We start from the raw sequence: 14,741 nt of genomic DNA, 5'->3' as shown, positions 1-14,741 counted from the left end.
ATCACAACGACGCATCGCTCGCCTCCAGACCTGGTTGGCCAAAGGAATATTGTCTCCACTCCCGGCCGACCGAGGTGGCCGAGCGGTTCTAGGCGCTACAGTCTGGAACCGTGCGACCACTACGGTCACAGGTTCAAATCCTTCCTCGGGCATGTATGTCTGTGATGTCCTTAGGTTACTTAGGTTTAAGTAGTAAGTTCTAGGAGACTGATGAGCTCAGAAGTTAAGCCCCATAGTGCTCAGAGCCATTTCAACCATTTGTCCATTCCCGTTTCCAGTGCACTTCCCTAGAGTCCGGGAGATGCTCAGCCAGACTAACTTGGAACTCACAGGGCGGGGCGGCAGAACACACAGCCTCGCTGACCCGTGCTGCCCGTGGTGTCTTCCTGACCCCCGCTTCCGGAAAACCGCCTCGACGGCATTCGCGGCAAACGCTCCGCCACCCCTTCACACCAAAGAGTTTCTTTCAGGAGGCTTGGCGTGAGTTACCGATCGCGCAACTGTTCACTCTTCTTTTACACTCCTAACTCTGCCAACGACATAGACGCATTTTTGTGCTGTGGTAGGAGCAGTTTTCATTCTGTTAATATTGTTTGTTGTAGTTCCAAGAACTTAATCACGAATATGTGATTACATGTTTTCCCAGATATGTTTATCTGTTGTCGTGACGTTCAAACTTACAAATTTAATTTTTGAAATTCTGTGAAATGTCTTGGGCGCCGACTGAAAATGGCTTTTTACTGATGGTATACAAAAAGAATTATGTTGGTGCAGGCACGCTGAGGGCATGCATAGTCTAAACGATCTTATGTGGTCTGTTTTATGATGCGGCATCAAATCAAGTATCATACTGTTGTGTATATAGTTCCGCGTAGTCAGCGCGTACACAACTTTCCCACTAGAGCGCGCTCCGCTAACCACAACAGCGCAGGTGCAGCGCTCGTCCGTCTCCGCACTACGAGATGGCGCTGCCATAGAGACGGATCGAATTCTGCTTCCGCTGCTAACGTAGAACCTTTTCTCCTCGCGGATCACACTCGCGCAGTGATACCCGAACGCTCGAGGTATTATAACGAGTGTACAGACCTCCGATTAGTCAGTCTGCATTAGTCTGCATTTGTCTGCACCAGTCTGCATTAGTCTGTACAAGTCTGCGGAAAATGGCCATTACTAATTCAGTGCTTCATGGCGGTTTTATCTGAATGCTTGTCATAGCGTAACAAGAACAACTTCCTGGCATATTATGTTAGTTACAGTTTATAATAAAATCAACATTGTGTCTTTCTCAATTTAACTTTTTCTGTCCATGTCCTGTTCCTAATCCATACTGCAAGAACTGTGACTATCGTCGGAGGTTTACTCTGTGAAAAGCAGAATTCGTAGAGTATTGCTGTGCTGCAACCGATTATAATGCCTGTTTCAAAGTTACAGTCCACAGGGCATGGTAGAAATCTGGAGTCGGAAATATGGGGTCCGTATCAATATCCTTGCGACGTGCCGATGCCATCAGTTACAAATAAAATGGTGAAAGAAAATTGTGGTTAGATCTGACAATGAAAATATGTTGCTAGTCGCACAAATCACAATTCAAGTGACAGAAAGTCGCAGTCGTCTTATGATACACACCCTCTTCCAGATTTTTCTGTTCTACACATGAACCCCTTGGCGTACACAGACGGGTAGAACAAAAATTTGCCACAGACCCATTCTCTTCGGTAGACCTGCGATCGGTACTTGTTATAATTGTTACAGAATGCAGCGTGAAGGCTGTAGCCTGTACTGTCCACTTGCCTCGTTTCGTGGCTGATGCCTCCCCCCGTACATCAACTGTCCATGGTACAAGGCCAGAACAAAGCGGCAGTATCTTCAGGAATACAGTGGTAAATTCCAGTCGATGTGATGGTGCACGCATATGGTGCATGTCAACTGTACTTAATACATCTGGTATATCATCGAGTGCCGCTAAAGAGCTCATGAACATTCCACATAGTCTACAGGTCCTGATTCATTTGGGGGTGATCATCTGACAGCCTCCACTTCCAACCGTTTCTTGACGGATTGCGTGACGAACTGCAACTGTTCTCCAAAATGCGTATCAGAACGTTGTTATGTGGGTAATCATAATGTTCTGACCAGTAAGTGCAGTCGAGAACCTGGAAAATAAATATGTGAGTGACAAATGATGTGAATTGGGAGAGCGGGCAGGGGTCACACGTTACTTTCTCGGTAAGATCCCATGCTACTACTGTGGTTGTGGATTTTTGTGATCTCTCCAATTTGCTTACGGCGAATGCTGGGGTGGTTACTTTCGTGAGACAATGGCTATTTCCCGTCATTGGTTAATGAATGAAGCTAAGGGAATTAATTAAATGTATAGTAAAAGCAATACGATAATGATGATACTCTGATTGACAATTGCTAAAAAAACGATTGGCACTTGCCGAGAAACAATTGCCAGTTGCTACGGAACAACCAACAATTCCTACAGAATACCCGGCTAACAGTACTAAAAGCAAATGTAGAGGTCGGGACGTGTTAACTGCAGCGAAGCCTGTGTACGAACGTTCTGTGTGCACTCGACACTTCGTGCAGTACGGCGTTTGACGAAGGTGGTTGTGGAACCGATTAGCGCGACATTCCACTTGGTACAGCAACAGGAACAAATCTGCAAGACATCACGTGAAAGCTTACGATCGTGGACGAGCAGGCGGACGCCTCGAAACCGGTGCAAGTGTCACTGCTGTGGCCACGGTAATGCGTTACAAACAATCCTGTTGGACGAACATCCTCAACTGAGCATTATACCAGAGGTTGACAATACCGCTACAGTTGCAAGGTTCTTTTATTGTTATAAATATTCATTTGGTGTCAGTTATATGTCTTCGATATGCTGGTGTACTATGCGTGTGTTAGGCGGCTGTGGTGTTACGCCCATCTTCAGGTGTGTCCACCGTGGCGTTCGGAGTCACAGAAACAAGTTACGACACCTGAAGATGGGCGTATAAGAGCCCGAAAGCGGTCGTGTCCTAAATAAAAGAACCTTACAACTGTAGCGATATTTTCAATCTCTGGAGTAATACGTTTGTTCAAAAGTGCCACCTCGACATTTAAAAAGGCCAGTGACAGTGGAAATGCTATGCGAAAGCATACCGACCGTTGTGGACGGATGCACCGCAAGAAGGCCGAAACGTAGCCCTAGTGACGAAAAGGAACAAACATCTAGGCAGATGGTTGCAGACCTTGAAAGTTCTACCTGGACTCATGTCTCTGCCACAACGATTTCGTGTTTCGTTGCGATCAAATCAGGCTGGTTTGTATGCTCGATGCTTGTTAAGTGCATTCGACTTCAATCACGCCATAGTCGAGAAGGAACTATTTGGGGTAGCGAGCACGTTAATTGGTAACATCAACGGCGGTTCAGAGTGATGTTCTCCGGCGAAACTGTGGCAAGTGATTCTGGCCATGATTCTGGCCACTAGTCAGTGTGGAGAGAGAAGGGGACAGGTCGCACATCACAGAATGCCTTTGCGACAGGTACCGTTACACAATAGTGGTACTGTCAGGAGATTATTCTGGATCATCTCCATCCATTTAGGGGTGCGATAGTTCCCGACTTTCTGTCTATGGACAATAATGCTAGTCCACGTAGGACCGCAGAGATATCGGACACATGGAAAGTGAAATTATTGAACGTACAGAATGGCCTGGGTACTCCACGGACCTAAATCCTATAGAGGATGACTGGGATGCTCTTGGCAGAGGTATTTCTCAACAAACACCCCTCCTCGAACTGCTGAAGAACTGAAAACCGCTTTGAGAGAAGAGCGGGACAATATCGCCCAAGGGCTCCTCAACAGTTTGGTAGCCAGCGCGAGTAACAGGTTCAAAATGTGCCTTAATGCCCGAGGAGAGTCCGATATCAAACTTTATGTTGGGAGTCTGACCTGTGTCAAACATGAAAGTTATTTTTGTCTGTTATCCTCTTTCCCATGTGGTAAAAGCTATACCATTTTTCGTTTTAAATGTGCAACTCGTCCTCTATTACTTACGTAGCGTGTTTCATGTATTGATTATTCCTGTCCAACAATGTATCCTTTCCGTAGGAACTGTCAAGAAGTGTACTTTGAAGGTATGATGAGTTGTTATAGGTGAATGGGACGGTGTGGGTGCTGTAGTTGTCAACGCTGTGGCACGGATCACTGTACCGAGTGCACTTGGATATGAAGTTCAGTGTTGGGTTTGTATTGTAGTACGGATCAAAATGAGTGAAACAGTATTGTGCTACGGATACCAAGCCTTTTCACTTTGAGCGGCACCGATACTGGCGTCGACTTTATGTGTACATATCACCGCCAACAGCTGTCAAAAGTCTTACCTAACACCACCGTCACCACCCCCCACTCATCCCAAACTTGTCTCTTCACAAGGCAATGCCTATAATCACTACTCGACTTCGGTATCACCCCTGAAAGATTTCTGCGCTTAGAGTTTTGTAGTCATAACTAAAAGTTTGTTCCAAATACAACGAAACTTATAAGTTCCATGATCTCATTTTAGGCACTAGAAGTTCGAATTAATCAGTCAGAATATATATGAAGGGCCATCTAGGCACTGCTTTCGCTCAGTACTGTTTTTTAAACTAAATACTGCCAGACGATATTTTGTAGCTACTGCAATTTCTCTCTTTTTCGTTCTGTTTTCAGGATTCTTCACTACCAGAATCAGATCATCACGAATCTAGAGGGCGTTCGTTTTAACTTCCGATAGCTCAATATCTCGTGAACGACGCATCATACAACCAAAATGTTCTAGGTGAAAAGTTAATATTGATAAAGGGTACGTCCGTCTCTACCACAATTTGCCACCTCCCAAGCACCGCTCCTGCTTGGAGGGGGGGGGGGGGGGGGGGGGAAGTTCAGCTTCTATTTTCCAACGGGAAACCCCGTTTTTACTGCATATTCGGCTCCTACGCCAAAAAATACGTACGGTTTACTCAAACCATTGTTTTCCATTCGCGGTAGATGGCGCTGTAATTGATAAATACAAAGTGTGCCTGTAGTTGCAATTAAGAACTGACGCATCTGATTTCACATTTCATTTACTACCTAAATGTGAACATTTGTGTTCTAACAATTCATATTTATGCTATGCATTTACTTTAATTTTGGGAAATTTGATTGACAGTACGATATTGTTAGCCGTTTCAATATCTGGATAGCCTTTCACTATCGCTTCATGGACATATTGTCTTATTACAATGGTCGTGGTTTGTGTTTCACCGGCCAGCGCGAAATTAACGGTGGTTGGGTGGAAAGACACATCGAAATCAGCCACTGTGGTGGCGTTGTTTCGACGATGGCCACCGAAACAAAGCATTCCGATTCTCTGCGGGCTCACCACAGTCAATGCTTTAGAGAACAAAAAGCTACGCTACCGGTCAGTTAGTTTATTTGTCAGAAATCCCGATGTCTATATCTAGTACATGTACTGTACAATCACATTTGCAACTCTCAAGTAACGTTTGAACATTAGTATCAACCGTTAGAACGCAAAGGTTTACATGTACGTTCTAAATGGAATGTAGAATTAAGTGCCCCAGATCTTAATTGCAAAAAGCGGCCGACTTGATATTTATCGATTACAGCGCCATCTACCACGAATGGAAAACAATAGTTTTTAGTAAACCGTAAGTATTTTTTTGGCGTAGACCACCTGAAAATACAGAACTGACTCCGCCCTCGCTGGAGGGTGCTTCACAGGTGGCGAGTTATTGTACAGACTGACGCCCCCTTTCGCAATATTAACTTTTTACCTAAAACATTTTTTCTCGTACGATGCGTCGTTCATGAGATATATAACTGCCAGAGCTTAAAACAAACATCCTGTATATTCTTTAAGTAAAGTGGTTGCTACTTAATGTTACCAAGTTGTGACCGTGAGCAGCTGTAGTGAGGAGACGACTTTTGACGTGCGGCTGGTGCGCAGGTGGTGGTCAGCCAGCTGACGGAATCCCCCACGGCGCTGTCCCTCGTCCGCTACGTGGAGGGCAGCGGCGGCGACCGAGACGCCCCCGGCAGCTGGGACAGCGAGCCGGAGGACGGCTGGAGGGGAGAGGGCTCCGGCTCTGGGGAGAAGCCCGTCGGTAAGTGTGCGCCGGCTGCAGCCGAGGCCACGTCAGCTGGCGGCGCACATTCCACCACACACGCCACACACTGTGACGTCGTAACTCTTCTTCTACTTTCAGAGAAAACGAAACGTACACAGGGTGGCCATAAAGTCCTGCTATAATTTCAAAAAGTTATAACTTGGAAAATATTAGAGTCAGAGCACCGTGGCTCGTAGTAAAACGTTTAGCAGCCGTCAACCCTATTTTCCGTTATGACGGAATTTCAGTAAATGTCCCACTCGTCGCTTGTAGAACATCAAGCCGATACTCGAGTTTTGCCCATGTACATGTCAGCACTGCAGCATCGGCAGTTCTCACTGCTCGATTCGTGCACGAAGAGCAGCAATTTCACTGATTGGTGACACGTGCATGCGATGCTTGGGGTAACTGCAGAAAAAGGATTGTAATGGCGTGACGTGGGGACCCATCCATCTCTTCGGAAATGTGTCATTAAGCATATTCGGCAAGTTCAAAATCGTATATGGCGGCGCATCACCTTGCTGGAGCCGCGCGGGGTAGCCGCGTTGTCTCAGGCGCCTTGCCACGGTTCGCGCGGCTCTCCCCGTCGGATGTTCGAGTCCTCCCTCGGGCAAAAGTATCTGTGTTGTGCTTAGCGTAAATTAGCTTAAGTTAGATTAAGTACACTACTAGCCATTAAAATTGCTACACCACGAAGACGACGTGGTACAGACAGCAAATTTAACCGACAGGAAGGAGATGCTATGATATGCAAATGATTAGCTTTTCAGAGCATTCACACAAGGTTGGCGCCCGTGGCGACACCTACAACGTGCTAATATGAGGAAAGTTTAAAACCGATTTCTCAAACACAAACAGCAGTTGACCAGCGTTGCCTGGTGAAACGTCGTTGTGATGCCTCGTGAAAGGAGGAGAAATGCGTACCGTCACGTTTCCGACTTTGATTAAGGTCGGATTGTAGCCTATCGCAATTGCGGTTTATGGTATCGCGACATTACTGCTCGCGTTGATCGAGATCCAATGACTGTTAGTAGAATGTGGAATCGGTGGGTTCAGGAGGGTAATAGGGAACGCCTTGCTGGATCCCAACGGCCTCGTATCACTAGAAGTCGAGTTGAGAGGCATCTTATCCCGATGACTGTAACGGATCGTGCAGCCACGTCTCGATCCCTGAGTCAACAGATGGGGCCGTTTGCAAGACAATAACCATCTGCACGAACAGTTCGACGACGTTTGCAGCAGCATGGACTATCACCTCGGAGACCATGGCTGCGGTTACACTTGACGCTGCATCACAGACAGGAGCACCTGCGATGGTGTACTCAATGACGAACCTGGGTGCACGAATGGCAAAACGTCATTTTTTCGGATGAATCCACGTTCTGTTTACAGCATCATGATGGTCGCATCGGTGTTTGGCGACATCACGGCGAACGCACATTGGAAGCGTGTGTTCGTCATTGCCATACTGGCGTATCACCCGGCGTCATGGTACGGAGAGCCATTGGTTACACGTCTCGGTCACCTCTTTTCCGCACTGACTGCACTTTGAACAGTGGACGTTACATTTCAGATGTGTTACGACCCGTGGCTCCACTCTTCATTCGATCCCTGCGAAACCCTACATTTCAGCAGGATAATGCACGACCGCATGTTGCGGGTCATGTACGGGCTTTTCTAGATAAAGAAAATGTTTTACTGCTACCCTGGCCAGCACATTCTTCAGATCTCTCACCAACTGAAAACGTGTGGTCAATGGTGGCCGAGCAATTGGTTCGTCACAGTGCGCCAGTCACTACTCTTGATGAACTTTGGTATCGTGTTGAAGCTGCATGGGCAGCTGTACCTGTACACGCCATCCAAGCTCTGTTTGACTCAATGCCCAGGCGTATCAAGGCCGTTATTACGGCCAGAGGTGATTGTTCTGGGTACTGATTTCTCAGGATCTATGCACCCAAATTGCGTGAAAATAATATAATGTATAATATAATATATTTGTCCAATGAATACCCGTTTATCATCTGCATTTATTCTTGGTGTAGCAATTTTAATGGCCAGTAGTGTAGTATGTAAGCCTAGGGACCGATGACCTCAGCAGTTTGGTTCAAAAATTTTTACCTTGCTGGAAGGTGATGGACGGCTGCGGCTCTTCGGTCTGCAGTAACAGAAAATGTGTCATCACTTCCAGGTACTCATTTCCCGATATGGTTTTCTGTGCGAAGTAAAATGGTCTTGTCACCCTAACGTGCATTAGGCCACAACAAAAATTAAGCTTCTCCCTGCCACGAAGGTGTAAACTAGCTCGCGTCCGTAGTCGACCAGTACATGTGCACCCCGGGTAATGCTAAATGAGCTAGAATGAATAGGCAACCAGACTAGATAATAAATTTCCTGGCTACAGACATGCAGACAAATCGAAATCAAAAAGCTTTAAAAAATGGACCTTTCCAGGACCAACTGATTAAAAGACTTGGCCCTGAAATTCGAATATGCCATTTAAACATAGAAAGTATTAGCCGAGCTAAAAGCGAGTACCTATCTAAACTCCTTGCAGATAATGATATTGACGTTGTTCTAATCCAGGAAACACATTCTCCAACTATGGAAGATCTGCTTAGAAGAGGTGGGATCCATGGCTACGATCTTATGGGTGCTACGTATCACAGTGTTTATGGTGTTGCCACCTATGTAAGGCGCAATATCGAGCATGCTCGTCTCATTTCGATAAATACGGAAAATGATATCCATTAAGTCTCTGTGCAAGTGGAGGAGACCATTATAAACCATATTTACAAGCCACCAAATGTGCCACGGCCACTGGATGTCCTGCCAGTTACTGCCCATCCGTCGATTTATGCTGGAGATTTTACTGGTCACTACCGTCACTGGAACTACGCATGTGACAGTGAGTGTGGTGTTGCACTCAACGACTGGGCTGGAAATGAAAATCTATTCCTGGTTTATGATACCAAGGATTTGGGAACTTTCAGATCGGCCGCTTGGCGAAGAGATTACAACCCGGAGCTCTGCTTCGTGCCCCGGGGCTGGGGAGGGCGCCCAGCGCCTATATCCAGAAAGGTCATACCTAATCTGCCACACAGCCAGAATAGGCCAGTAATCCTCTATATGGGGCTCTCTGTCCCAGTAGCGAGATCTGTACCACGACCCAGATGGAATTTCCGTAGGGCTGATTGGCGGAGTTTTGCTGACCACCTAGATAAATATATCTGTTTTATTCCACCAGAACCTAAAAACTACCCTCGATTCGTTGTGGCTCCTTACTGCTGCTAAGAAGTTTATCCCTCGTGGGTACAGAAAGGAATATACGCCAGGCTGGAATGAGCATTGTGACAACTTAATGAACAGTGTAGCGAAACTGGCGACAGCGATATTGCAGACGACCTCCTACAATGTCTTGACGCTGCTAGAAGAGTGCGATGGTGTGAGATGGTGGAAAATGTTAACTTCAGACTTTCAAGTAGAAAGGCATAGAGCCTTCTGCGTAAGCTTGGCCGAGCCTTCAATATACCCGGGCAGTAACCTGGTATTTCAAGAAACCAAACCGCTAATCTTATAGTTGAAACATCTATAATAAAACAAGAACTCACCTCTCTAAAAGCACAGTGCCCAAACGAATCCAGTTCCTCTTCACCACTTACTCTGGCTGTATTGGATGAGGCCTTGAAACAAACTAAACATGCTGAAGCGCCTGGTGTGGATAATATACACCCGGAATTTCAGATAAACATGGGTAATGGTGGAAAAAAATGGCTGATCCGCTTCTTCTCCAACATCCCAGATAGTGGAACATTTCCTATCGAGTTAAAGAAAACAAAAATAGTGGCAATTTTGAAACCAGGCAAACCAGCTGACCACCCGCAACGCTTCAGACCAATTTTCCCCTTGAGCTATACTTATAAACTCTTGGAGAGGCTCATCTATAACAGAATTAGCGGCTTCATTCTGGAACGTATTGCAGCTGAGAAAGCGGGTTTTCAGGCCATAGAGAAGTTGCTTCGGCCAAGTAATGGCCCTAACAACTTTCACGGAGGCTGGTTTCCAAGAAAACGTAAAGACACCTGTCGCGTTCGTATATCTAACTCTGGCATATGACACGGTCTGGAGAGAAGGGATGGTGTACAAATTACCAAAAACAATCCGATGCCGGAAAACAGTAACTCTCATCAATACCATGATAAACAAGAGAGGATTTGCTGTTGATAACGCAACATTGAATCGATTCTTTACATTTCATTTTGTATTACCATTCGTTGTTGCAGCTATGGCAGCAATTCACTTATTCTTTCTCCATCAAACAGGGTAGATATTTCCGTTTTTACTTGGGAGGAAATGTGAGCAAGGAGAGGAAATTAAGTAATGGTCTACCTCAGGGCTCCGTCTTAGCGCCCCTATTATTGGACATATATAGCTCCGATCTCGCCAAAACCAAGTCAACAAAATTCTGCTACCCAGACGATTTCGCTCTTGCTTGTAAAACCAAGGATCTAGGATGAGCGGAGACAATTCTCACAGAAGATCTAGGTGTCATGAGCGCCTATTTTAGCAAGTGGCGACTTAAACCCAGCACAAGTAAAACTGAAGTATGTACGTTCCATCGGACAGACAAACTAGGTAATGCGGAGCTCAGAGTGAAACTTATCGGAAACACTCTTTGCCGTAACAAGTACCCCAAGTACCTTGGTGGCACCCTTTCATACAGAAAACATCTTGAAAATACTGCTGCCAAGATAAAAACTCGTAACAGTATTATTCAAAAATTGTGTGGAATGACGTGGGGAGCTTCAGCAGATACCTTGCGCACATCACCCATTGCGCTGGTGTTCTCAGCAGCCGAGTATTGTCCCCCGGTGTAGCTAAACAGCTGCCACACAAACTTGATCGATGTTCAGTTGAACCACACTATGCGGTTAATAAGAGTGGCAATCCGACCAACACCGATTTACTGGCTTCCTCTAATGACTAACATCTATCCACCCGCAACCTGCAAAAGCGAGGCCTTGCTTAGGGAATACGGCAAGATGGAGGAGAACCTGGAATTACCCATACCAAGTTTACTACGAAATAGACTCCGTTCAAGAAACCCTCCATTGCGGCAAGCAGAAGAGCTAGATGCCAGTAACACTGGTGTGAGAGATCTGTGGGACGAAAGCTGTCAACGTATTGAAAATCCTGAAGAGCCTGAGTGGTTCCGAAAGTGTAATTGTGATATTGCTGGCACAGAACTGGACAGGAAACTGTGGGTCACATTGAACAGAGCTCTCATTGGGCATGGCCGATGCGCGGACTCTCATTGCAGATGGTGTGCTGCAGAGTCTCCGGCTTGTGACTGCGGGGCTCCGAAACAGACAATCGAACTCATTAGGGATGGATACCCCTTACACTCCTACCAGGAATGTTGGAGCGACCTCATAAAAGCTGATGGTACGGCTCTTATATGGATTGGGAACCTAGATATTGACATTTAGTTACTTTTATATGTAGTTTGTGTATTTTCATATTCATGTTATACATAGTATTACTAATGTTATATACCTGTAATTTTAAACTGCATGTGATCCATACGAATAAATAAATAAATAAATAAAATCCCTATCAGGGATGTGTTCACGTGCGTTGTGTGGATTTTTGGAGCCCCAAATCCTAATGTGAAGACTCACATGACGAGAATTGTAGAATGTTACTTCATCTGGAAACGGGCACTTTTTCCAATAGCGACCTTGGAGGCCAGAACAGAACACGCGAATCCATACCACAATACTTCGACCATTTGCACTTTGTATGCTAAAGGCATAATAGCTTATCTAATGCTTTATGCTTCCTATAGTTCGCGCGATCCATGACGAATTGACTTACGGGGGCTTCGTCGAAGTGCTGCTTGCACTCTGACAATACGTGCCTGAGACACGGGCGGACGTCCACTTCGACGGAAATCTTTATCACTCCCCGTCTCTGTGGGTTTCCTAACCACTTCATTATGTTTGTTTTTGCAATGGTGCCCTCCCTTACTGGTGTCGATAATTCCGCAGATTTACGTTCTGCATAACACACTGCACATTTCTCCTTCTTCTGACCTGTCGCTATTTTAATGAACGCCCAAGACAAATCCACAACATAGGACAAAGAAAAAAATTGTAAGAGACTAAACGTTTTACAGCAAACTCCGATTCTGTATTTCTAATAGTTTCCAAGTTGCGATTTTTTAAAATCACAACGGAACTTTACAGACACTCTCTGCCTATTAAACGAAACGAGTGTACACTGGAATTCATCGCTGTGCTTAAGCAACTCCAAGTGTAGTAGTTTAGAAACTGGTTCTCATGTGCAACATTCACGCGAAGCTTTCAGCGAGGGGCGAGCTTTTCCTGAAAGCAGTTAGGTTTTATTCAGGATTCTAATACACCGTATTATTCCTCGCTGTTTTTTTCTACAAAACCCTGTTTTTCAACATAATCTCCGTTCAATATCATGGCCTTACTGCCTGCCCACCTGGAACGAATCCATTCGTCGACGCCAGAGGCAACGTCTTCATGATTCAGTAACCTCGTTACACATCCACCTACTGCTTCCCACGGAGTGCATTCTTCATTGGGCTAAACAGGTAGAAATTGCAAATCCGGGCTGTAGCGCGGATGAGGAATAACAGTGCAGTGGAGCTTTGTGAGCTGCTCTAGGGTGCGCAGACTTGTGTCGTGGAGAGGGAGACGTTCGTTTGCACCTATGCAGAGACGAACACGCTGAAGTCGTTTGTCCAATTTCCTGAGGGTAGCCTCTCCGGTCCTCCGCGTGCTGGCCGGCCGGATACAGTTATCACTCTTGCCATGCTGGAACGTGACGACACTCTCACTCGATGTGACGGATGGATCACAGTCAGACAGCGCGCTGGTCAGCTGGAAGTCTCTGTTGGCAGTGTCGACACAGCCGTCCACCAGTCGGGGTACTCAAAGGTGAGTGCACGCCAGGTTCCTCGCCACCTAACAGTAGACCATAAAGAGCCATGAAGGACCACCTGTGCGGAATTGCGCGACCGTCACGAGGCTGATCGTGACCATTTTTTGTCGAACAGCTTCACAGGTGTTGAAACATGGGTTCATCATTTCGAACAGGAAACAATATGGCTATGTAAGGAGTCACGCCACACCACCTATCCTCCGAAGGAGAAGTTGCGCGCAACACCCTTCAGCCCGTAAAGTCGTGGCGACAGTCTGTTTGAAATATTCTCTCACGCCGCAACGATCAACTCTGAAGTGTATTGTGCTACCCTCACGAAAGTGAAGAAACAACTTCTGGTTGCTCGTCGCCACAAAAATGCAAACGAACTTCTAATGACAACGCGAGGCCTCTCTTAAGTTTTTGCGCCCGAGAGGAACTCACAAAACTTCACTGGACTGTTCTTCTCCATCCACCCTACAGCCTCGATCTCGCACCTTCCGACTACCGTCTGCCCGGACCAATGAAGGATGCACTCCGCGGGAACCAGTACGTGGATGATACGGAGGTTAGAGATGCAGCGAGACGCTGGCTTCGGCGTCGACGAGTAGAGTGGTGCCAAACGGGCAACCAGACTCTGCCAGTAAGGTGGCGTAAAGCCGTCGCAATGAACAGAGATCGCGTTGAGAAGCAGGGTTTTGTAGTCATAAGAATGCGGAATTACATGGTGTATTAGAGTCCTGAAAGAAACAAACCTGTTTTCAGAAGAAAAAAAAAATGTGCGGCATTACTTACTGAACGTTCAAATGGCTCTGAGCACTATGGGACTTGACATCTGAGGTCATCAGTCCCCTAGAACTTACAAGGGAACCTCCCCATCGCACCCCCCTCAGATTTAGTTATACGTTGGCACAGTGGATAGGCCTTGAAAAACTGAACACAGATCAATTGAGAAAACAGGAAGAAGTTGTGTGGAACTACGAAAAAATAAGCAAAATATACAAACTGAGTAGTCCATGTGTAAGATAGGCAACATCAAGGCTGATGTTAGCTCAGGAGCGCTGTGGTCCCGTGGTTAGTGTGAGCAGCTGCGGAGCGAGAGGTCCTTGGTTCAGGTCTTCCCTCCAGCGAAAAGTTTAATTTTTTTTCAGTTTATGTGACAAACTCTTATGTTTCCATCACTTTTTTGGGAGTTATTATCACATCCACAAGAAAACCGAAATCGGGTAAGGTAGAAGAATTTTTTTACCCATTCGCCAAGTGTACAAGTTAGGTGGGTCGACAACATATTCCTGTCATGTGACGCACATGCCGTCACCAGTGTCGTATAGAATATATCAGACGCGTTTTCCTGTCTAGGAATCGGTTGACCTACACCAGTGTCGTATAGAATATATCAGACGCGTTTTCCTGTCTAGGAATCGGTTGACCTATGACCTTGCGATCAAATGTTTTCGGTTCCCATTGGAGAGGCACGTCCTTTCGTCTACTAATCGCACGGTTTACCGGTGCGGTCGCAAAACACAGACACTAAACTTATTACAGTGAACAGAGACGTTAATGAACGAACGGACAGATCATAACTTTGCGAAAATAAAGAAATTAAAATTTTCAACGGAGGTAAGAATTGAACCGAGAATCTCTCGTT

The 14,741-nt window shown here is 46.0% G+C and overlaps 1 protein-coding gene across 1 annotated transcript in view; it reads left to right on the top strand.

The window, feature by feature from the left end:
• LOC126235622 (glypican-5-like) overlaps nucleotides 1-14,741 on the top strand; it is a 208,122-nt gene that overhangs the window by 178,241 nt on the left and 15,140 nt on the right. The window contains exon 6 of the mRNA XM_049944334.1: nucleotides 5,986-6,142. Coding sequence (XP_049800291.1) covers nucleotides 5,986-6,142 — 157 coding nt within the window. The remainder of the gene's footprint in view (nucleotides 1-5,985; nucleotides 6,143-14,741) is intronic.

This window comes from Schistocerca nitens, chromosome 2 (assembly GCF_023898315.1).
Source record: "Schistocerca nitens isolate TAMUIC-IGC-003100 chromosome 2, iqSchNite1.1, whole genome shotgun sequence".
Classification (NCBI taxonomy): domain Eukaryota; kingdom Metazoa; phylum Arthropoda; class Insecta; order Orthoptera; family Acrididae; genus Schistocerca; species Schistocerca nitens.
The sequence above is the reverse complement of the archived record's forward strand: the minus strand, read 5'-3'. Positions and strand labels throughout refer to the sequence as shown.